We start from the raw sequence: 26,037 nt of genomic DNA, 5'->3' as shown, positions 1-26,037 counted from the left end.
GAGGGAAAAGACGATGCAAGCTCAGGTGTGCGCATGTTTCCATGCTAAGGGAATCAGAATTTATTGGACAACTAAAAGAATGAGTCTGCATAATTAACTTTTCTACGAGCATATTCTCAGGATCTGCTATATGAATGAACACAATTTGGCACTCCAAACCTACGATATAAACTACGCAGAAATACCACCTGAACTTGGTGCTCATAATTGGGAGAGTGTGATTACAAGGGGAAATTCATGCTGGGAATTTTCCTGAAGGTCAGGAAATTTAGGTCCAGGGAAGGGAGAGTTGGATGAATTTTCACCAGAAACAACTGATCTCTTTTGCAGTGGGATTGTATGAGTAAATTAACAGCAGAACTCTCCCTGTTTCACCTACATGTCTCAGAGGTGGGAAAACAAGTCATAACAAACCCTCAGATAACAGTCACCATCACTTTAAGTATCAGTGGCAAGGGTGCTTGGGGGCTGAGAGAGCATGTGTATTACTGTGCACACATATACACATATGCTGTCTATACACTAGAGGATATATATATATTCCCAATGGCATATTGACAGATTACATTCAATTCCCAGCCTGCAATTTCCTTTTCTCCTAATTAAGAAAGCACAGCATAATGCAATGAGTGACCTTCTTGTAGATATAAATCTCTAACCTTTCTAAAACAGTCCATGAACTTAAAGGAAAACACACAATATAAAAGCTGTGAGTGTAAATTTTATTCAGGGTCTTAACTGAGGACTATAGTCCAGGACACAGGTCTGAGGAATTGCTCCAAATACGTAGTATGGATATATATTATATATCCACATATCCGTATATTAAATATATTGTTGTTATTTAGTCACTCAGTCATGTCTGACTCTTTTGTGACTCCATGGACTATAGCCCACTAGGCTCCTCTGTCCATGGGATTTTCTGGGCGAGACTACTGGAGTGGTTTTCCAGTTCCTCCTCCAGGGGTTCTTCCCCATCCAAGGATCAAGCCCTCGTCTCCTAGTCTCTTGGACTGCAGGTGAATTCTTCACTGCTGAGCCACTGGGGAAACCCATATGAATATATATTAATTCATATATTGTGTATTACATATTATTCATATATATGTGAATTTTTTGCTAGAAAATACATGATGTCAAGCATACACCTGGGTAAAAGATTACTGTTAGTCACATAAAACAGATATCTCAAATTAATGATTTTAGTCTGTTTCTGTGGATGGGAAGGTGCAAGAATCTTGGGTCACTGAAATTCTTCCTGAGATATGCGTCTTAACTATCTAGGTGCCCACTTATCCAAAACACAGAATGCCTCATCTTGTATTTGATGCTGCAGGGCGTATTGTCAGTGGCTGATTCCAGTGGGTTGCGACTTAATCCTCGTAAAACTGGATGATGAGTAGCAGACGTTCTTTGTTCTCTTTTTGTTCACAGACATAATTATAGAAATCATTCTTAGACTGCATGAACTAATTGATAGTTTCCAGCTTCTTGTAACGTACCTCACACCTGTTAGAACTTAGGAGGCTCTCTTGATGCCAAAGGACTGAGAAGTAGAGACCGAGAGCCAACTTCTCCTCCTTTAACATGAATACAAACTGCTTGGGGAGGTTGTTACAATGCAGATTCTGATTTTCCAGTCCTGAGGGGGGGACCTGAGGGTCTGCATTTCTAACAAGCCTAGTGTCTTGCAACTCCTGGGTCTGCATCCCCCGGGAGCTATTTTACAGATTTGTAGGTGAGTCCAGTGTGCAGGCCCCATCAGAACCACCACTGCAAACTAACCGAGGTGAAGTCACTAGGAAATGATGGTTATTGACCCTCCCCTGCTGCAAGGCCTTTGAGAGCCTTCTAAAGGTTTATCAGTCAGTGATCATCAGAATCACCCGGAGAGCTTTGTCAAAACCTTTTCCCATCCTCCTAAGTTTTGGAATCAGTAAGTGGTAGAATCTGGGCTTGGGAATTTTGAGATTTATTTCATGAGCTGTCTCTTGATTTTCCTATCCTTGATATACCCTCTCATATTTTACCCTATTTATGTGATTCTCTTTATGTTAATCAAGTTTATGACATTGGCTATTTCTATCTAGACCCAGGTTCAATCCCTAAGTTGAGAAGATTTACTGGAGAAGGAAATGGCAACCCACTCTAGTATTCTCGCCTGGAGAACTTCATGGACAGAGGAGCCTTGGTGGGGGGTGGCTACAGTCCATGGGGTCACAAAGAGTTGGACACGACTCAGCAACTAAACAGCAAAATTGAAACTTTGTCTATTTCCATTTATTTATAAAGACAAACTGTGAGGATTTAATATAAATGTATGAAATTAACATATTATTTTTAAGATTCTGTGAAGTACTAAATACTACTTTTAAGAATACATTTTGTTTATTCTTGACATGGTTAATGTTAAATAAATAATTTCACTATGCAAACTGATGCCTTATCTAGTATGTTAGCATAAACTATATGCAGTTATATAGATGAGGAAACCCCACTTCTAATCACTTGTGTAATAGCAGGTGTCTTATGATGGACAGTTGAAGCTTGATGGGTATTTAATAAAGTGTGCACAGTGCCATCTAGTGTCGTACAGTCATCACTGCATGACTTAAATAAATTCCTCATTTTCTAAAATGATTTGATAGCTCAACCGTAAGTAGCATATTTACACAACTGCAGACATTTAAAGGGGCTTTCCAGGTGGCTCAGTGGTAAAGAATCTGCCTGCCAATGCAGGAGGTGCTGCAGACACAGGTTTGATCCCTGGGTCAGGAAGATCCCCTGGAGGAGGGCATGGCAACTGACTCCAGTATTGTTGCCTGGGAAATCCCATGGACAGAGGAGTCTGGAGGGCTACAGTCCATGAAGTTAAAGAGAGTCAAACATGACTGAGCCACTGAGCAGGGGCACAAGAAGACCTTTGAAACAGAGCTTCTTACTAACTTCCTGCTGCTGCTGCTAAGTCACTTCAGTCGTGTCCGACTCTGTGTGACCCCATAGACGGCAGCCCACCAGGCTCCCCCGTCCCTGGGATTCTCCAGGCAAGAACACTGGAGTGGGTTGCCATTTCCTTCTCCAATGCATGAAAGTGAAAAGTGAAAGTGAAGTCGCTCAGTCGAGTCCGACTCTTCGCGACCCCATGGACTGCAGCCCACCAGGCTCCTCTGTCCAAAGGATTTTCCAGGCAAGAGTATTGGAGTAGGGTGCCATTGCCTTCTCCATACTAACTTCCTAATGACTGTCAACTTAGCACATTCCTTTCTTTTTTTAATTTAAATTTATTTATTTTAATTGGAGGCTAATTACTTTACAATATTGCATTGGTTTTTGCCATACATCAACATGAATCCGCCACAGGTGTACATGTGTTCCCCATCCTGAACCCCCCTCCCACCTCCCTCCCCATACCATCTCTCTGGGTCATCCCAGTGCAACAGCCCCGAGCATCCTGTATCCTGCATCAAACCTGGACTGGCAATTCGTTTCTTAATGTTCTTATTTAATTAAGCAAAAGGCTTGTGATACTTATCTTTTTTTCAAAAATAATTAACAGATATTGAATGCTTATTATGCACTAAGCACTATGTGAACTGCTTTACATGGGTTATCTTATTTGTTTCCCACAATGACCCACATTTTACAGATGAGGAAACTGAGGCTTAAGGACATTAAGTGACTTGCTCAAGGTATGATAGATAGCTGGTATAAAAGTCTGACAGAAACCCAGCCAACTGCCCAAGGACCTGTACCACTCTGTGCTGTGATCCGAACCTCTTAAAGTAGTTACCGATAAAATAAAGTTTCCAAAAAACCCGTATGAAGAAGGCCTTTATGTATGAGAGAGACCTCACAAGGTCTCTAATTATAGTGAAATCAACTTAAACTCCACTAACTCAGAATATATGACAGCCAGACTGAGAAGCCGCCTGCTTTTGTGGCCGAGACGTGTGGTTTGTGCTTCTTTTATGTCACCTACACGGTGGTGGTGGTTTAGTTGCTAAGTCGTGTCTGACTCTTGCAATCTCATGGACAGTAGGTCCCTAGGCTTCTCTGTCCATGGACTTCTCCAGGCAAGAATACTGGAGTGGGTTGCCATTTCCTTCTCTAGGGGATCTTTCTGACCCAGAGATCAAACCCATGTCTCCTGCATCATAGGCAGATTCTTTTCTGCTGAGCCACCAGGGAAGCCATCACCTACATAATGTATGCCAAAAATTATCTGTTAATTAGTTTACTGAATTTGGAGTACTGGGCTAAAACTTAGGTTTGGATTCATAGGAAATTTTCTAAATTAATAATAGGATATTACAGCTGCAGATCAGAAGTTGTTTAACACTAATAGCTATCATTTCTTAAGTATCTATTATGTGCCAAGCCCTGTGGTCAGCCCTTTGTATACCTTTTCTCTTTTATCCTCACCACAACTCCCTCTGAGTGGTATTAGTTTCCTCATTTCTAAAAAAGAAATAATAAAATCTATGCATGCATGCTAAGTCGCTTCAGTTGTGTCTGACATTTTGCTACCCTAAGGACTATAGCCTGCTAGTCTCCTCTGTCCATGGGATTCTCCAGGCAAGAAGACTGGAGTGAGTTGCTATGCCCTCCTCCAGGGGGTCTTCCCAACCCAGGGATCGAACCCACATCTCTTGCATCTCCTGCACTGGCAGGTGGGTTCTTTACCACCAGCACCACCTATGTAAAGCCCAATAAAATGTACTGAGGTGAAATAACTTTCCCACAGTTTCACAGTTGTTAGTGGAGCCAGGAGTAAAACCTCAGTCTTTGTGATGGCAAAATCTGTGTCCTTTCCACTCTGCCACTCCTAGAAAATAAGTACATATAACATGCATGATTACAGTCTTTCTGTGGACTGCCACCCCCTGTGCAAAAATGCCAGAGTGCCTTACTGGGATAACACAGTAGGTTCTAGCGACTCCCGCATGCATGCCTGTCCATCTTCGTTCCCTTCTTTCCTCATTGTCAGAAATGATATTTTTAAGCTGCATTACTGATCATGTCACTGTGCTATTTAAAACCCATGTCTCAGCATCCAGACCAGAATCATTATTGCAGCCATAGAGCTTCTCCACCTTATCTTGGTCCAGTTGCCTCTTCACGACCATATAGTAATCTGGTTTTGTGCCTGGCACCCTGTCTGTCACAGTAAGTCATGATTTCTGATTATCTGTGAGGTTGTGAGGCAGGTCTGTATCCCCACCAGACCGTTAGCCCCTGAGGCAGGAACCGTATCTTTATAGCTTGCCATCGAGTCCCTAAGACTTGCCACAGTGCTGGGCACATAATTATGAAAACTAGCTTTCTTTCAGTCACATGTAACTAGCCTCACATTCAGAATTAGCATTTTATTTTTCCTTATTTAGTGATCTTAAATGTGTGAAAAACACAAATATGAAGCATTTTTTTTTATTGAAGGATAATTGCTCTACAGATTTTTGTTGTTTTCTGTCAAACCTGAACATGAATCAGCCATAGGTATACATAGATCCCCTCCCTTTTGAACCTCCCTCCCATGTCCCTCCCCATCCCACCCCTCTAGGCTGATACAGAGCCCCTGTTTGGGTTTCCTGAGCCATACAGCAAATTCCCATTGGCTATCTGTATTACATATGGTAATGTAAGTTTCCATGTTGAACATATTTACTTTTAATAACTTTCACATGATTCCTAGATGTTTTGTCTATAATTATAGGATGCTATTATTTCCTGTGTTATATTCTCTATTCCGAGTGTTTTCAGGCATCATCCCATTTTACCTTCATAGTAATCATCAGAGAGGAAGTACTATTACAGCCCCACTTTTCTAAGATAAGATTCAAGTAAGTCAAGTAACTTGACTGATGCTATACCTAAGATTGGGGCTTCCCCAGTGGCTCAGCAGTAAAGAATCCCCTTGCAATGCAGGAGCCACAGGAAATGTGATCCCTGGGTCAGGAAGATCCCCTGGAGGAGGGCATGGCAACCCACTCCACTATTCTTGCCTGAAGAATCCCATGGACAGAGGAGCCTGGTGGGCTACAGTTCACAGAGTCACAAAGAGTCAGATATGACTGAAGCGACTGAGCAGGCATGCATACCTAAGATTCAATCCAATGCTTGTGTGATTCTTCATGTTGATATTTCATGATTACACCTGTTGCGTCTTTAGCAATCAAATGCATCCGTAGCCTGTTTCTCTATTGTCATTTCCGTGTCATTCACTCAGCCAATAGATATTCATTAAGCTCCTATGATGTATGAGGCCCTGTGACAGTGCTTGGGATATGAACGGTTATCACGACAGGCAGTCTTTTTCTGTGGCATGTACAATGCAGAGAGGGAAACAGGGGACCAACTTATCTGTACATAGAGTCCACTAAATACTGTGATGGGAAAGAACAGGGTTCTAAAGCGGCATGTATGGTGAGTACCAAACCTGGAAGCAGGGGTCCAGAAAGACATCCTTGAGGAAGTGGGATTGACATTGAGTTATGGTGGATGAAATATAGATGAGAAGTAAATGAGGCCAGATCAGAAACAACTTTGCAAGACATGTTGAAGAGTTTGGATTTCAAATGAATGGAAAGTTTACTGAAGGACTTCCAGCATCATACAAGTGCCACGTCAGATTTGCAGTTCAGAAATATCGCTCTGACTCCAGTGTATAGCAAGGATTGGGATGGAGAAAGGAGATAGACAAAAGAACTGGCTTAACCAGTGAGAGCTAGTGGTCACCGCATTGGATGATGGAGTTGCGTGATGGGGATAAAGGTCCATGAAAACAGAGGCATTAAAGTGACATTGATGAGATAGATTCATAGGACTTGGTCGCTGAGAGCATGGAAGATATGGGACCCAGGGAGGAAATGCAGGCTCTCACAGGGGCAAGAGTTGGTGTCATTCACTAGAGAAGGGAACCCTAGAGGAAGTGGGTTTGGAAGAGAAAAGATAGGCTGGACAAGCAAAGGCTCAATTGCCTGAAGAACCTCCCTTTGGTCTGTTGGTCACTTGCATACATCTGTGTTCTTCCACTTCTGGGAATCCTAGAGCCTTCTTCTGCCCTGACAGAGTCTCCCCAGGAGAGACCTAGGTATGTAGACTATCCCTCCACCAGCTGCCATTTCTCTTTCTTGCCTTGTAGCCGTCTCCTTCCTATGCTCAAGTTCAGAGTCCATATTCCTCTTCTCCAATGCCTGTTTCTTGTGATCCATAGTCAGGATCCAGATCAGAATGGCTCAGTAGCCCACTCCTTATGGTTACCTGGGCACACACAAGAGCCAGGACGATGGGCCAGATCTCGAAATCATGCCTCTGTTTGTGTCCTGTACCTGGATATCCCCAAGGACTAGAGTCAGAGCGTTTGTAGATCAAATGTATAGAGAATAATTGGAATCCCATCTATTTCTCTCAAGAAATTTAATTAATCAATAAATTCAACTTATAATGCCATCTCCCTAGGAGTAGCTTGCTTGCTAAATTGAAAACTTGGATCCATAACATTAAGAAATACAATTAACGTCCTTGTTGTGTGATACAAGAAGGTTGCAAATTTGGAATCACAGAAATCTGAATTTATCCAAATCTAAGAATTATTTAAGGAATCGGTTGGAAAGGGATTTGTGTTCCTCTGTTCCAAACCAGAGATTGGCCGAAAAGATTTTCTTTTTCTTTTGACATGACTCACATTATACATTTGTGCAAGTAGAATGTGTTGTCTCTATGTACCAGGTACTACCACTTTTTATTTCAAGCATTTTTTCAATTTAATGAACACTGTCTCCATTTTGGGCTTCCGTGATGGCCCACTGGCAAAGAACTTGCCTGCCAAGGCAGGAGACGCGGGTTCTATCCCTATATCGGGAAGATCCCCTGGAGAAGGAAGTGGCAACTCACTCCAGTATTCTTGCCTAGGAAATCTCATGGACAGAGAAGACTGGCATACTGTAGTTCATGGGGTTGAAAAAGAGTCAGACATGACTTAGCAACTAAACAACAACAGTCCCCATTTTACAGATGAGGAAGTGAGGCTCTGAGTCAAGGCTTAAAGGGTATGCACTTATAGGAGAATAGCCAGATTTGGACGTATGTCTTTGGACTCCAAGTCCAGTGTTTATTTCAACTTCAAGTCTAGGAGCTTGACAGATGTTAGTTTTATTTTTCAAATACAGTGTCAGAAGTGAACAAAGAGATAAGAGAGTAAAACTTGAAAGCTGTTGGTGGAAAAGCATCTGGGGCACGTACAGTTCTCAGGAATGAAAACATAAGTGTATATTGGGCTGGCCAGAAAAGTTCATTTGGGTTTTTCCATAAGATCTTATTGCAAAAGCCAAACAAATTTTTTGGTCAACCCAATACTTCATTGAGAAAGACAACATATTTTTCAAACACCAAAGTGTAATGAAACGTGAACCTTAAACTTGATGAAGATGTGGAGAATCTAGAACTCTCACACTCCTAATGGGAGTGTAAAACAGTACACCTGTTTTAAGAAACACTCTGGAAGTTTCATAATGAAACATACACCTACCATACAACCTAGTCACTTTCGTTTCTACATATTCACCAGAGAAATGGAAGTATATGTCTATACAAAGTGGTATACATGATTGTTCATAGCAATTTTATTCATAATAACCAATAACTGGAACCATCCAAATGTCTACCAGCAGGGAAGCTGATAACCAACTTGTGGTATAGCTATTTATTAGGATACCATGCAGCAATAAAAAAGAAGAAACTATGGTCATGAAACAACAGATAATTCTCAAGGTCGTTACACTAAAAGGATACAGACAAACACCGTACAGACTGTATGATTCCAGCCATATAGTATTCTAGAAAATCATGATAGAAAACAGATCTTTGGTTTCCCAGGAGGAAGCGGTAGGATGGATGAGAATGTGCATAAGGAGACCTGGGGGTGGGGGGTGATACACGTGTCCATTGTCTGAACTGTGGTGATGGTTTCCGGGACCATCATAACAAGACTTCGGGGTGAACAGGGAAGACATAGAAATGGATTTCTTGACTATCCTAGCAAAAGTAACCATGAAGTGAGCTACATGAGCTTGCTAACAATGGCACCAAGAAACAATTCTTGATCTCTGCCTTAGTTCTACTGCTTCATTGAAGAGGTAACTTTTCCTTTTTCCCCTGCCTGTCTTCCTGCCTACCTTAACTTTTCTTTTTTTCTTATTTCAAACCTTAGATGACTGAAAATATGTAAAGAAATGAAAATATTTTAAATTCTCAAATGCACTTTTGATAGCCTTTCAACACTAGAATATAAATGTTGGTTTTCCCTTTTCTTTGTAAGGGGTCAGGATGTACAAGTGGGAAAGTGCTTTAAAGCCAGATAGCCTTGCTAATTTTAATCACAAGTACTGTATACTTCAAAGTTGCTAAGAAACTAGATCTTTAAAGTTCTCGCCACAAAAAAAGAAATGATAATCATGGGACCCAATGTGTTAGCTAACAGTATGGTGGTAATCGTCTTGTGGTATAGTGAAGTGAAGTCGCCCAGTCGTATCCAACTCTTTGCAACCCCATGGACTATAGCCTACCAGGCTCCTCTATCCATGGGGTTTTCCAGGCAAGAGTACTGGAGTGGGGTGCCAATGTGTCAAATCAATATAAAAATTATCAAATCAGCACTTGAAACTTACCCAGTGTTTTATAGCAATTCTATCTCAATGTTTTAAAAAGCCAGATAGACCTGGATTCAAATGCCAGGTGACTTCCCTTGGACCTTTGTGTTTGTCAGTTAGCTTTCTTGATCCTCAGATTCTTCACATTGTAAGTATTTCAAAGATCTGTTATGAAGAATAACAGATTATTAAGAAGAATACTGTGATGTTCAGAAACAGTCCTCTACTGTGATGTTCATAAAGTCATTGGTTTGCTGTTATACGTTGCACATCAGCTCTTTGAGATCCTGCGCTATGTACCTTTCTCTGCTAGTGTCAACCCCCACAGCAGTGGAACACGTGCCGAAGCCTGCGAGGCACCTTGACAGAACAGGACAAATGGCACGTGTGAAATAACAAATTTACCTTTCCATGCACTCTGGGCTGATACGTCCCCTCTGCTTTCATTGTATATAGTGCACCTGGTGGACATTTGGAACGTCATAGAAGCATTGAGAGAAAACGCTCTGAACAACGTGGACCCAAACATGGAGCTCAACGTGGCCCGATTGGAGGCTGTGCTCTCCACCATCTTTTACCAGCTCAACAAAAGGATGCCAACCACACACCAAATCCAGGTGGAGCAGTCCATCAGCCTCCTGTTAAACTTCCTGCTGGCAGCCTTTGATCCGTAAGCTCCCTCTGAAATGTCTGTGACTCTCTGCATATTCTGTCTTCCCTTCCTCTTATCCTTCTTGGTCTTTATTCCAAAGACTTTTCTGGAGGAACCAACTGCTGCTTTTTTCTTGTGCAGACACTTATCTCAATAGAGTTTCTATGTGTGCGACATAAATTCTAAATGCTTTGGAAAAGACTTTGAGCATAAAGTGGCAGCACAGGAAATTGGGGACACTTGAATCTCATGTGCTGACCTTTGCTTAATTCGTCCTACGCTCCCTAGAAGCTACGGACACTTGGAAGCGTCGTGTGGTGGCAGGCCTGTGGAGCGATTTAATGAAGCCTGTTGTGGAGGATGTTTTGAACTCTCTCCTTTGCAAATCGTCTAAGACAGCCCTTCTGCGGTGTCATAACAAGATCTCAGAGCAAACAAAGAGATGTTGAACAGGCTTCCTTCCTCGCTGTCTAGTAAAAATAGCTGTGGTTTGCATTAAACGGACTGGTCCATCATGTACCACGTAAAACAAAGTGACGCCATTCCACACACCACAGCTCAAACCCAGCCTCATTATCTTAAACTTCCCCTCACAGACTCAGAGAATTTCTGAGATCTTAAAGGTCATTCTTCCAAACTTCTCATTTTACTGGTGAAGGACCAAAGCACAAAGAGATTGTCACTTGTCCAGTGACAATCCGCAGGTCCACTGACTCTCAGCACGATAGTGGCAGAATGGGGACTTAGGGATTCAGCTTCGATTTCTTTTCCCAAGCACATGTGGCAGCCCTGGAAAATGTAAAACCTCCCCTAACTCCCATTATCAGATCAAAATTTCACAAGGGCTTTTTGCTGATGGCCCCTAGGCTAGATGTAGGATCAACACCTCCAATTTCATTCCTGGTTTTGAATATTAAAAAGGAAAATCACTAGCTTGATCTTTCAGCAATCCCTTTTAAGAGTCTCAGAAGATTTTGCTTATTCTCGTTGTCTAGCCAAGGCTTGGGAATAGTTAAGCCCAGCACCGGAGATCTTCCAGCCAGGTTAATGTCATTTTGCCACTCACAAAAGTCACCAGCTGTCACTTTGCAACCTAGCATGGTGATAGGATAGTTGGTGCTCAGGTTGACCAGTATACATTATCGTCTCTGTGTTTATATTTTGAGAAACCCTCAAGTTGAAATAAGCAAGCAGTCCAGCCTGATAAATTCCATTTATCTTAGTCTGTGCAACCTTCAGAACTGATGTACTGCTCTGGGCTCATCAGTGTGGTAGTCAAGCAGCAGGGCTAGGAAAGGAAGCAGTGGTCCCACCTGACAGGCAGCAGAGTAGAACCAAGCGGTGGAATTTCTGTAACAAAACCATAGCAGCTTTCAGGCCTGTTGCTAAAGCCTTCAGGAGGCTTATTTGTTATAAGCATAACAGTGGAAAAATGTTAACAGAAAGAGGTAATTTCCTGCTACCTCATGGGGTATTGCTAGAGGATTCATAAGGAATCGAAGCTAAAAAATAATTTGGGCCAACTCTGAAAGTTCAGAAATGGGGTCAAATTAGCCATAAGGGTGGGGGATGTTGTGAAATAGATGGAGCTTAAACTAATAGATTTGTCACTTTTGTTTGGGAATATCAGGAAGAGCATTTCAAAGAGCCGACCTGTAAATGTTCTCTAAATAGCTCTGATAATATAGCTGAATCATTTGAAGATTGTTGGATGCTAAGCTAAGATGGATTATACCAAGATAAAGAGTAGTTCACACCGATGTTCAGAAGAAATGTTTGGTTCCTAATCTTCTTACTGATGGGAAAGTCCCTGGTGTCTTCTTTCAGTAATCTCATTGTAGTAGATTTAGAAACACATCCACACAGAGAAATCTCACTGTAGAAATTCATCCATGCATCCATCTAAAAGACAGACCCCAGTCTGCACACACCTCTGCATTCTCAGAGCCAATGAGTATAGGTCTGCTAAAAAACAAGTTTTCCGTCTGACAAATTTTGAAATTTTAGACACTATGAGTGCCTCTCATAAGGAAGTCCACTACCTGGAAATATAATTTACAAGTGAATATAAGAATAGAAACAAGAGTAAAATGAAAGTTCTATTCCAACTCTTCGGATAGTATACTGCTAGTTATCCAAATGAGATCCAACATGGAAATCTGATGTCATTTCCTACCACCTGTCCCATAACTATATGCAAGGATTTATTTTTTACTGAACTATAGTTGATTTACAATATTATATTCATTTCTGAGGAACAGCAAAGTGATTAAGTTATACATATACAGATATTTCTTTTTTATATTCTTTTTAATTATGGTTTATCATAGGATACTGAATATACTTCCCCATGCTAGACAATAGGATCTTGCTGTTTATTCATTCCATATATAATAGCTTATGTCTGCTAACCCCACCCTCCTCCTCCATCCCTCCTCCAGCCCCTCCCCTTGGTAACCGCAAGGGTAACAGACCCTGGGTCTGTTCTCTATGACCCTCAGTCTGTTACTGTTCCATAGATAGGTTCGTTTGTGTTGAATTTTAGATTCCACATATAAGTGATGTCATATGGTATTTGTCTTTCTCTTTCTGACTTACTTTACTTGGTATGATAATCTTTAGTGGCATGCATATAGCTGCAAATGGCATTATTTTACAGAACCAAAGTATTTAAGGGAGGCTTCTGTATCTTGGTGGGCATGAATGAGCCTGATAGTGGTAGGTCAATGATGTGCTTTTGCTATTACAGAGTCACTGAAATGTTTAGGAGATTGTCCCCTCATTTGCTATATTTTAATTGCTCACATTAAAAGAAAAATGAGGAAAATGCATAATAAGTTAGAAATTCTATAAGATTCTGGACTCTAAAGCAGTACTGTTTAAAAAAAAGAAATTGAAGCAAATACAGAAATTTAGTCCCATGAAGAATAAGAACTTGCATTCAAAGAAATATTGTTTGTGCCTTAAAGTTCACTAGCCTCATGCCAGTTGAACTCTGCCAAGAAATAATGACCTGAAATGAGGATCAAGGCCCACTTGACTTGGATGCACCCCTGGGAACCAGACTTACCTTCCCACAACCACGGTTCCCCCAAAATAGCACTCTTTCATTTCTCTCCACCACCTTCCCCCAGCCACCTGGATCTCTGTTCTCACAGAGGCATGCTTGCCATAGACTGTAATCAGTTCCCTGGTTTTGAGGTTTCTCTGCTCTTTGGCCAAGTCAGCCTCGTGATGCAGTACATCGCTGCATACATAGGGTGATTCATAGACTTCAGGAGCTGCCATTTGCCTCCAGTGCCTGGACTTCCCAGGTGGCGCTTGTGGTAAAGAACCTGCCTGCCAGTGCAGGAGACATGAGACACTGGTTTGATCCCTGGGTCAGGAAGATTCTGGAGGAGGACATGACAACTCACTCCAGTATTCTTGCCTGGAGAATCCCATGGACAAGGGAGCCTGGCGGGCTATAGTCCATGGGGTCACACAAAGAGTCAGGCACGACTGAAGTGACTTAGCGTGGCACGGCATGGCCTACAGATGCTTGCCATCCTGTCACTGAATAGGCAGTCAGTTCAGTCTAGAAGGCTTTCGTTTTGACCACTTTCCTTCTAAAGATGGATGCTTGGAGGGATATCACCCAGTGGGCTATTACCTAACAACTTCCAAGCATACTGTTTCCATATCTGGAAGCTTTCATCTCTGCATGTCTCTAGGGAAATGGAGAACTGTGCCTGAGAAGCATGGGAAAGGAGATCTCAGAAGAGGAGAGCGGGGACTTAGAGGGAAGAAGAATGTGAGGAAATAACCAGAGCCTTGAGCCCGTCTCTTCCTGTCTCTGCCCTTCTGTGCTTCTCCAGGAACCCACCTGCCTCCTTCCTTTATGTGCTGGCAGGAGCCTTCCCTGAGGCTCCTTCCTTCATAAGCCAATAACTCTAACTCGACAGCACCTTTCCTCTCACCTCTTGTCCATATCCCAATGGGGGAAAAGTCTCCTTGAAGTGTTCTAAAGCCTTCTACTGTTATTACTTTTTAGGCAATTGAAAGTAACAAAAAGAAAAAAAAAATGACAGAAAATTACAAGATGAAAATAATTTCTCTTCTTTAAAAAACAGTTTTATTGAAGTACCATGGTTACCTTGAAAATAATCCTTCCAAGTCAATCACGTGTGGCCTTTTGGAGAGGTGGGGTCATAGACGCTGATACACTGTGTATCACCCTTCACCTCTTGAGTGGAGCTGCTCATCTTTTGCCAGGGCCCACTGCTCCTTTCATGTGACTCTGATGATCTCTTAGAGTGGGGGCCTCTCTGCTTGTGTGACTGCCTCATACAAGCTATTTTTAAGTCTTTTCTTTGTATGCACAGTATCTGAGCCAATATCCAGCTCCCAATGCATCAGTGAGTAAGTAAATGAATGAATGAAAATCAAGGGTTAACTTTTCTCAGCACTTATCACACTAATTTCTTTTTATTCTTTTCCTGAGATTAAGTCCTCCTTAGTCTCAAGTCTGTATAGCCAAGGCTATGATTATTCCAGTAGTCATGTATGGATGTGAGGGTTGGATTATAAAAAAAGGCTGAGTGCCAAAGAATTTATGCTTTGGAATGGTGGTGTTAGAGAAGACTCTTGAAAGTCCCTTGGACTGCAAGGAGATCAAACCAATCCATCCTAAAGGAAATCAGTCCTGAATATTCATTGGAAGGACTGATGCTGAAGTGGAAGCTCAATACTTTGGCCTGCTGATGAGAAGAGCCAACTTATTGGAAAAGATCCTGATGCTGGGAAAGATTGAAGGCAGGAGGAGGAGGAGATGACAGAGGACAAGATGATTGGCATCACTGACTCAGTGGACATGGGTGTGAGCAAGCTTCGGGAGATGGTAAAGGACAGGGAAGCCTGGTGTGCTGCAATCCATGGGGTTGCAAAGAGTCAGACACAACTGAGCAACTGAACTGACCCGAATCTCCAGTCTATTATTACTAAAGCTAGTAGGTCTAAGTTTGCTCTGTTACCTAGACTCATATCCTCTATTTTCAATTCCTGCCCCATCTAGAAGCACATTAGATGTCCATGGTTACTAATGTGGGGGATCCCATTTTCACGAAAGACTTCAACATGCTTCTCTTTACCCTGTTCCCACTTTCCTGGGAAACACTAAGATCGACTTTCATCAGGTGACTTAATCTCATTTCAATTCAGGAGACTCCCTTCTTGGCACAGTTCCTCATAAAGTAGATTATGTGACAGGGGTCTTACTTTTAGCAAATATTATTTGCACGTATATTTAAAACTCCAAAGTTGGACAATGAGATGTATTCTAAGAAACAGTGATTTTCTTATTTGGGAGGTTGATTCTTAATGCCAATTCTCTAATGATAATAATAACAATATTATAATTGTAATAATAGCTAAGAGGTACTCAGCATTTACTGTGTACCAGCAATCTTACTGGTTTGCTGCTGTATTATAATGATTTTCCAGGTTGAGTAAGTGGTGAAGCTGAAAATAAAAAGATTAGATAATTTACTTCCTATTAGATGGGTTAAGTAGGGGAAAATCATTTTCTTTCAGGCATCAGTTTAAGTTCAGCTATATTCATGCTTTCCATTTTATCTTTTTATATGAGAATTAATGTGTTTTTTCCCTAGACTTACCCTGTTTATTACAAGATATTATTATTATGCTCACATTCCTAACCTTTCTAGTTTGCAGTATTTAGACATAGTTGACAGAGTGTATGTGAAAGAGATATTTGGACTTAACAAGTTTTACATTGTAGATTTAGAGTCAGTTCTACAATAGCCATCCATAACACCATATTCATCAATAGTCTTTCATAGAGAATACAAAATTCTGGAATTTTCTTTTGACATTTTCTTTTGACATATCAAACCTCCTGAGCCATTTGAATATCCTTTCACACTGCTGAGCCCCCAACACGATGGAAAGTACCATGGCATAATTTTGGATGTGTGAATATGAAATAATCCTGGAACTCTGCCAAAATCCTTCTGCCTTTTGAGTTTTAAAAAATGATTCTGATGTTTAATTCAAGATGCAGTACCAAATACACCAACAAAATGTGTTGTTCACGTGTGAGGCTCTGTGGATGTGTGACAATGAAGGATAAAGAAAAGAGTCATACGAAACCAAATGTTCTCCTCTTGGCTTATGATTATGTATGTGGTGAGCACTCCATCTTTAAAATGTACTTGTCTTGGTGATTTTTTTCTTAGCACATCTTAAATCCAAGGTATCCACAGTCTCTACTCACTAAAATTTTGTTCTGATGAAAAGTACTTTGCTCCAACACTCCTACATGTTGTAAAAATGGAAGCTCTTTCCAAAGAATTTTCCTAGTTGTAGATAAGTTGAATATCCTTAATGTCACTCGTCTTTCTATCGGACACACTTGGGTGAGTGGCAGGTAGGATTTCATGGGAGAAAGGGAGAGATGTCAACAAGTTTGGCCCCTTCAGGTCCCCATTATGGACAAACTTCCAGCATACTCGCCTGGCCCAGTGCTGTCAGGATTCTTTTCCTGGATGTTTTGCTAACATTACCGGGAGCCCAAAGTGATGGCAGGCCCAAATAAGGGATTCTACATCCATATGTTAACTTCACTCTCCCCAAAACAAGAGTAATTATGTATATCACCCTTTCTAAATTCAACGTATCACATGTCTGCACGATGTACTATTAAGAGCTATAAAGTCAATCTTTGCAATTTTCCTCAAATATTTAGTATTGCTCAATATAATACTTAAGTGGTAAATCATAATATTTTACTTGTGCATTTATTCATTTAACTAACTTGTATTAAGAACTCGCTATGTTCCAGGTGCTACATAGGCTGGAGATAATAGATGAGTAAGACATGGACCTTGCCATAAAATGTGTTGTATTAAAATTAACTAGTTTTGACTCTTTCTCCCCAGTAGATGATGAGAAAAAGGAGGGTAGGAGTCATGCCTTATTTGCCTTTATATGCCCAACCTCTGAGGCATTGCTAGTCAATATTTATTGAGATAATAAATACATGATCCAAATGAACAAAATAATTTCCAGATAGAGAAACATGTTATGACAGAGCCATGCTGTGGAAGACAGAAGAAGAAGCAATTCTATTTGTGAATTAAGCCACCAAAGTGTGTGAGGAACAGAAGCGTGAGAGCTGGACCTTTGCTTGTCATAAATGCTTGCCAAATGCTTTGGTAAAATATGTTGGTAAAAGAAAAGCTTCTGGTTTTAGTATTCTTAAATCAAGAAATAATTCCTTGAGCCTGTTCAGAAAACAGTTAGTCAGAATTCAGTCTCTTTCAGGGACTTGATATTTGTCATCAGTTCAGTTCAGTTGCTCAGTCCTGTCCGACTCTTTGCAACCCCATGGACTGCAGCACGCCAGGCTTCCCTGTCCGTCACCAACTCCCAGAGCTTGCTCAAACTCACGTCCATAGTAATGCCATCCAACCTTCTCATTCTCTGTTGTCCCCTTCTCCTCCTGCCTTCAATCTTTCCCAGAATTAGACTCTTTTCCAATGAGTTGGCTCTTTGCATCAGGTGGCCAAAATATTGGAGCTTCAGCTTCAGCATCTGTTCTTATTTCCTTTAGGATTGACTGGTTTGAACTCCTTGCAGTCCAAGGAACTCTCAAGAGTCTTCTCCAACACCATGGTTCAAAAGCGTCAATTCTATGATACTCAGCTTTCTTTATGGTCCAACTCTCACATTCATACATGACTACTGGAAAAACCATAGCCTTGACTAGATGGGCCTTTGTTGGCAAAGTAATGTCTCTGCCTTTTAATATTCTGTCTAGGTTTGTCGTATTTTTTCTTCCAAGAATCATGTATTTTTTAATTTCATGGCTGCAGTCACCATCTGCAGTGATTTTGGAGCCCAAGAAAATAAAATCTCTCACTGTTTTCATTGTTTCCCCATCTATTTGCCATGAAGTGATGGCATGCCGTGAAGTGGGACCAGATACCATGATCTTGTTTTCTGAATATTGAGTTTTAAGCCAGCTTTTTAACTCTCCTCTTTCACTTTCATCAGGAGGTTCTTTAGTTCCTCTTTGCTTTCTGCCATAACAGTAGTGTCATCTGCATATCTGAGGTATTTATATTTCTCCCAGCACTCTTGATTCCGTATTGTGATTCATCCAGCCCAGCATTTCGTATGATGTACTCTGCTTATAAGTTAAAGAAGCAGGGTGACAATATACAGCCTTGATGTACTCCTTTTCCAATTGGGAACCAGTCCATTATTCCATGTCAAGTTCTAACTGTTGCTTCTTGACCTGCATACAGATTTCTCTGGAGGCAGGTCAAGAGGTCAAGTATTCCCGTCTCTTTAAGAATTTTCCACAGTTTCTTGTGATCCACAGAGTCAAAGGCTTTAGTGTAGTCACTGAAGCAGAAGTAGATGTTTTTCTGGAACTCTCTTGCTTTTTCTATGATCCAATGGATGTTGGCAATTTGATCTCTGGTTCCTCAGCCTTTTCTAAATTCGGCTTGAACACCTGGAAGTTGTTGGTTCACATACTGTTGAAGCCTGTTCTCAGTTCACGTACTGTTGATACTTGTCATGGGGGTCCTGTAATTTCAAACAGTAAACTCTCTCCGGAACTAGGAGAAATGTTTTATTCTGGTCTGTTGACCTGAAACAAACAGACTACCAGTTATTTCTCTGAAAGGAAAAAAAAAGGTTTATTTGGGATCAGCAAGGAACTGCTATTTGAGGTCTGCAACCCTGGAGAGTCCCCACAGGTCTAGGAAAGAATACTTTTATAGAGGGCAGGAAGGGAGGCAGAGTGCGTGGCTTTTCATTGACTGGGTCCTTGCCAGGAAGGAGGAGGAGTCCTCCTGTTGGCCTCTTATCATCACAGGGTAGAAGAGCTCCCCCTGCTGATCTCTATGTAATTGAGGTTTCTGTTTATTAAATTTTTACAGTTCCAACTTCAACCTACTACCCCAGACCTATCAGTGTCTATTTGTTGTTTTTTCTTCTGGTCAAAGGTAGATTTTCCTTCCCAGACAACTTTTTGTTAAGAGTAATGTCTCTAAGTTAAAAGAAGTCAGTTTATCTGTTTGTATTGCTGTTGCTCAGTTCCTCAGTCATGTCTGACTTGTGACCCCAAGGACTGTAGCATGGCCTGGCTTCCCTGTCCTTCACCATTTCCCAGAGTTTGCTCAAACTCATGTCCATCAGGTCAGTGATGCCATCCAACCATCTCATCCTCTGTCATCCCCTTCTCCTCCTGCCTTCAATCTTTCCCAGAGTCAGGGTCTTTTCAAATGAGTCAGTTCTTTGCATCTGGTGGCCAAAGTATTGGATTTTCAGCCTCAGCATCAGTCCTTCCAATAAATATTCAGGGTCTGTTTGTATAGTCATAGGAAAAACCCTTAGGTAAAGCACTTACTCATTTTCTATTTTTGATGAGTCAAACTGTGAAGTAATGCATGTCTTTAAGACAGACACTCTACCAACCTCCACATATATATGTTAACCAAAGGGTAAACACTTTCCTTTTTCTATTTTCAATCAGGCTTCCCTTGGGAAAATTTGAAACTTTTCAGACTGAGCAAAATATAAAAGGAAATAAACAATTTAATGAAATATTGATTGCTGAGGCAATTTTAGTTTCTACCTATGATAATTTGCTGGGTTCCTTAAATATCCTTTTAGGTGTTAATTACATACCAATATAACAATTTAATTGGGTATGTTTTTTTCTATATAATTGGTTATCTTCTGATGTCAAGCGAGAATAGGAAAGTAAAATTTGCAGAAGCAAAAGTTTCAGGGTAATTGGCTTAAAACTGAATCTATTTTCATGATTCCCAAAAACAAATAATGGAGAGGAGGGGGAAATGAGTAAAATACGGATATGCATTGTGTTCTCACTCTCTAATGAAAGAGAAAACAGAAGTCAAAGTTTGTTTTACTTAAAGAACTATAGGTTGGTAGTAAACTTATTTTTAAAGCTTTTACTATAACTTTTACACTAGCAGCTTTCATTCACAAAGAAAAGCTTATGTGATCATGTCACTCCACACGGATTCTAAGGCCCAGTCCAGCCCTAAAAATCAGTGATTCTAGTGGCTACACTGTATGCTGTATCCATTATACACTGGGCATAGTACATATACTCTCAAGCACATTTGGCTCTGTTGCCTCTCTATTACTTTTAATTTATTTTTTATTGAAGTATATAGTTGATTTACAGTGTTGTATTAGTTTCTGGTATATAGCAAAGTGATTCAGTTATATACCTATATATCTATATTTCTTTTTCATACTCTTTTCCATGTGGCTTATTACAAGCTACTGCATACAATTCCCTACTATACAGTAGGACCTTGTTGTTTATCTCTTTCATATATAGCAGTGTGTATCTGCCATTCCCAAATTCCCAATGTATTCCTCCCCCACCTCCTTCCCCCTTCGGTAAACATAACTTTGTTTTCTGTGTCTGTGAGTCTGTTTCTGTCTTGTAAATAAATTCACTGATATCACTTTTTAGATTCCACATAGAAGTGACATCATTGGTACTTGTCTTTCTCTTTCTGGTTTCTTTCCCTTAGGATGATCATCTCCAGGTCCACCCGTGCTCCTGCACGTACCGTTCCTTCATTCTTGTTTATGGCTGAGCAGTATTCCACTGCATATATGCACCACATCTTCTACATCCATTCACCTGTTGATAGACATTTAGCTCATTTCTATGTTTTCCCTACTCTAAATGGCACTGCTGTGAACACTGGGGTGCATGTATCTTTCCAAATTAGAGTGTTTCCAGATACATGCCCAGGAGAGGGAATGCTGGATCACGTGGTATCAGCTCCCTCTTTCCTGAGGTGCCAGTCTGAACTACACATTAAATTGAAGGTGTGCTTCTGGCATAGCTTTCCATAAAAGCAAGGCAAGGTGTTCAACTTTTTCTAGTGCTCCTCTCTGTGCTGCCCGCTGCCGCATTAGGAACAATCTACGTTTTTCATCCTCAGCACACACAGGCAGATCTGCTTCCTGAGTTGCAGCCAACAACCAACATTCCATATGCGTCATTTCACCACGTTACTCTGGATGCATTGTATGCGCAGAACTCAGTTTGGAACAATACGTTGCTTTCCTGCTCATTTGCCCAAGACTCCTGGGAGCTTCCCATTATTCATCTTCGAGAGCTTGACTTTTCACTTCTTAGATACCCAAGGGCTGGCTGTCACTGACTGTTCATGAGTCAAACTGCCCCATCTAGGGAGGATTTCTAATGAGAACAGCTCTTACATTCTCCATTTGGGATGTACCAACTTCTCCCTACTTTTTGATCCCTGCATCAATGCTAAGTCTTTTTTCACAACAAAATAAAGACCCTGATCCTAAGGTGACTTTGTTCAAGTGATAGTGTTTGGTGTAGAATCTTGTCAAAGGCCTTTAGAAAATCTTTCTCTTTCCGCCCCTTTTCTTCATCCTGTTATATCTACTGAAAAAGTTCTTTAAAACTATCCCATTGTGTTTAACTTTTGGTACCTCTCCATAGCCAAGTCCATCATCTCCATTCACTAAACTCCTTAAAGGTTTATCCAATGGCCAGGCTGAGCAAGGTCTGAGCTCATCTGGTATTGGCATGCTTCCTGCAGTCTACATTTTTGCCTACCCCCCCCCCCCCCCGCCCCGAATCCTTCTTTGTAACAGGGGTCACATTTGCAATCTGGCATAGTAGCTTACATACCAATAAATCCCAGTGGCCTAATTTCACCCTTGAGTTCCTGCAAAACTCTCATTGAGTCGCCCTCCACTCAGTGATTTATCCAGATTTATTATGTCAATTTGGCAAAATAGCGCTGATACAGCTACTATTGGATATAATAGCATCCATCTTGCATTTTCAGGGACAATACAAGACTGGTATTTCCCTAGGATCTTATTCACTAAAAGCTAAGGTTTAAGAATTTACCTGTGAGCTACCATCACTTCATACTCTGGAGAGCTCTCTGTTCCAGCATCATCTGTGGTCTATCCTCTTTCTTGAGTTAAATTGTTCTCTCCGATTTGAAAGAAACTTGTACTGGCTTTTGAAGTCTTGTATAGAATACTCCTCAATCTCTCTGCATTTTGAAGACCACTTTATCACTCTATTACATCTGTTCTTCACACTTTGTAGACTCTCCAGTTATTACTTGAACTATATTTCAGCTTAGGAAAAGAAGCTAATTACTTCGTAAAATAAAATTGTTGATACTTCCAGGTATCCATGCAATTGGGAATGTAGAGGACATGGAATAATTTTGAATGAGGTGGTTTCTACAAAATCATTGCATTTTATCACAGCTACCAGCTCTAAAATTAGTGAACAACTTAATGAGTGGCCGATCAAAATTCTAGGACAATTATTATCATGATTAATAGTAATTAATTAATATAAGACATTTATTGTTCTCTAACACAGTGTGAGACAAAGTGTGAGGCACTGGGAATTCAGCTAATTGAGGGAACATGATTTGTGCCCCCAAGGATCCCGCAGAGTGGAGTTGAATCAAACGTGGACCTGTAAATAAATAAATCAAGGTCACTCAGTGATAGGTGAGTGACAGGTGCCCAATAATAAATAGGTAACCTACTCTGACACTGTGAAAGAAAGTGCATCCCTGTGTCTCTCCACTAGGCTCATCCTGACCTGTGTCCTTTACAATAAAACTGTAATCACAAAAAAAAAAAAAGTGAAGAGGAGAGCAATAGCTTCCACCTCCAGGGGAAGAACCGTTTTTGGAGCAGAGTGAACAGTGATATTGATCTGAGACTTCATGAATGGGTGGGAGGGTCCTGGACAGACCCTGGTGGGAAGAGCAGGGGCATTAAACAGGGACCATACTTTGGCCACCTCATGCAAAGAGTTGACTCATTGGAAAAGACTCTGATGATGGGAGGGACTGGGGAGGAGAAGGGGACGACAGAGGATGAGATGGCTGGATGGCATCACCGACTCGATGGACGTGAGTTTGAGTGAACTCCGGGAGTTGGTGATGAACAGGGAGGCCTGGCGTGCTGCGATTCATGGGGTCACAAAGAGTCGGACACGACTGAGCGACTGAACTGACTGATGGTGTGGAATGAAAAGGAATGGTAGCAGAGGAGACTGGAGAAAACAGACAAGGCTAGAACTATCTTCTGTGGGCAAGTGAAAGCAACGTGGTTTTAAATAATGAAATACTGCGGATCCCTTGGTTTTGCAGGGGTTTGGTTCTAGGACCCCCTACTGACACCAAAGTCTGGGGTTTCTCAAGTCTCTTACAGACATCCTCTGTACCCACCTGTGGATGGTTAGATCCACGGATGTAGAACCTCGAATAGAAGGCTCTGTCTGTCATATGGCCAGATGTGTCATGAGTGTGCAAGCAGAGAGATAATTGAAGAAGTTATCACAGTGTTAAAGGAAGAGCTGATAGAAGCAATGGCAGTCAGGAGGGAAAGAAGGAAGTGGGTTTGATACACAGTGAAGTGGGTATATCTGAGTCCCTCAAACATTTATTTGAATGGTACTGAATTAAGGAAGAGCAAAAAGTCAAGGGTGACCTTTTCCCCAGAATTCATTTCTAGGTAATTAGGTACATGGTGATGCTGACCACCAAAGAGAGGCTGCAGGAGGAAGCACAAGTCAATAGTTAAGTTGGTTGGAGTATTATGGGAAGGTTCTGAAAAGATGGTGAGTTCTACTTTGAATGGAGGGATATCAAGTGACGATTTCCAATATGTAATTATGTAAGTCTGGTGCTTAGGCTTAGAAATATAAATGGGAGAGTCACTAGCATAGGATTGGGTCAGTTTTACATTGTGGCTAGCTGTTGCTTCAGGTACTATGCTAAGAATGGCAGCGACAAAGATGAATAACAGATGAATAACAAATGATCCCTGAATAACAGATGAATAACAAATGATCCCTTTCTGGAGCCTAGCAAAGAGCAAGGACACAATCATTTATTATGTCTTATTCTTCTAATATGTCAGATACATGAGTCTTATTCATATAAATTATTTATTCCATATACTAAACCCTTGTCAATACAGACTCTACTTTATTAGTTTAACTAAATCTTTTGATCATTCTTAACACTAGCAACTACCAGAGAAATGAATTACTAACACAATACACCTTTTGGTTCCAAGGCTTTAAGAATAAACAGTTTGTTCCAGCTGGGAAAAAATCATTTAGCTGAAATTTTCTACTTCTTACCCTATGTCTTTTCTATCACATTTTGTGAAGGAGAAGTTAGTTTCACTTCTTGAACCAAGGAAGATTTGGCAGCTCTGATGTCAGTTAAGTAGGAAACCTATTCAAAAGAGCTCTTGCTTTTGCCCCTTTAGAATACTAACTCCCTTTGAAAAGTGAATGTATCACATGAAGACAGTTGGCTTGTGGGTATAAAATAATGGTCGAAAAAAGAGTGTTGATGAAAAAGTCTCCATATTTACCCTAACAAAATTCAGGAATTATCAAAAAAACAGATTTTTCTGAAGCCTTGTTTAAATAAATTATAGAGATGGTGACAACATCGTGTGTAAAATTATTTTATGAAAGTCAAAGTGAAAAGAATGCTCTGTAATTTTTCATTCACAGTAAAACAGCACATCACCCTTTGGCTACCAGTCCATCCTTTGAGCAAGTGCTATAAACAAAGAATAACTTAAAGATTCTGCTATCTCTTGAATACCAAAGAGACAGTTTTTCAGAAATGTGTGTTGAATTGTATTCATAACATTTTTTAAGGTGGATATGTTCACATAATGCACACAACTCCAACGTCCTATGATTTCTACACAACAGAAAATGTCAAACCAAGTTATTGGAAGTTCTTCAAATGACATCTCTCTCTCTATTTTTTTCTGTTATCATTAAACAGGGAAGGCCATGGTAAAATTTCAGTATTTGCTGTCAAAATGGCTTTAGCCACGTTGTGTGGAGGGAAGATCATGGACAAATTAAGATGTAAGTTATTCTCTGCATCTTTCTTTGCTCACCCCTCCCATATGCCGCGTTTTCCTCTACCCACTTCCTACCAGATTCCCCTGACCATTCGTGACTTTCCTCATCCTATGAGAGTTATTTGAAATATGGTGTTCAATGTAATGAACTAATGTACAGAGCACTGAGTTTGTCCAAGTCTAGTGATTCCTTACTATGGCCACGGCATGTGTAGGCCGTAGATTAGCAACGTGAGCAGCACCATGTCTTCAGTGAAGGTGTGGATCCTACCTGTAATACCTTCTCAGGTATGATTGTTACCCAGGAGCGCCCCAAAGGTGACCTGCATTATAGTTCTATTGCTATGGGCCAATGTCTGCAGTGACTAAAGGCACATATGGAAATGACTACTCAGATTCATTTTCCAGTTGAGCAGGCTCTCTTTCAGCAACTGTACCTGGTTGCCTAGGGAAATGTAATTTCAATTCACAAGAGAAGGAGAATGGTCTTTAATATTATTATCCCTGCCGTTGAGCAGACTCAAGGGGGTTCAACTTTGGAAAGAGCATAATTTGGAATCTGAGCCACTTTCTTCTGGTTTTCTCTGCTGGTTCAATTGAACTGACTTATTCCTAGACATTAAGTCACTGGAAATATTCAGAAAAAAAAAAAAAGAAAAGAAATATAATGTTCATTGATCTTTGGATTTTTTATCCTAAAAGTATTTTCATCTTAGATAAATGTCAATGGAATGAATGTTCTCCTTCTAGGTATGGATT

General features: G+C 40.8%; 1 protein-coding gene across 5 annotated transcripts in view; it reads left to right on the top strand.

Moving 5' to 3' along the window:
• DTNA (dystrobrevin alpha) overlaps positions 1 to 26,037 on the top strand; it is a 311,634-nt gene that overhangs the window by 192,862 nt on the left and 92,735 nt on the right. For all 5 annotated transcript variants that reach the window (XM_052660451.1, XM_052660449.1, XM_052660448.1 and 2 more), the window contains exons 5-6: positions 10,104 to 10,317; positions 25,197 to 25,282. In XM_052660451.1, the coding sequence (XP_052516411.1) occupies positions 10,104 to 10,317; positions 25,197 to 25,282 (300 nt within the window). The remainder of the gene's footprint in view (positions 1 to 10,103; positions 10,318 to 25,196; positions 25,283 to 26,037) is intronic.

This window comes from Budorcas taxicolor, chromosome 22 (assembly GCF_023091745.1).
Source record: "Budorcas taxicolor isolate Tak-1 chromosome 22, Takin1.1, whole genome shotgun sequence".
In the NCBI taxonomy this organism is placed as follows: Eukaryota; Metazoa; Chordata; class Mammalia; order Artiodactyla; family Bovidae; genus Budorcas; species Budorcas taxicolor.
Note: the sequence above shows the minus strand (reverse complement) of the source record. Positions and strands in the feature narration are given on the sequence as shown.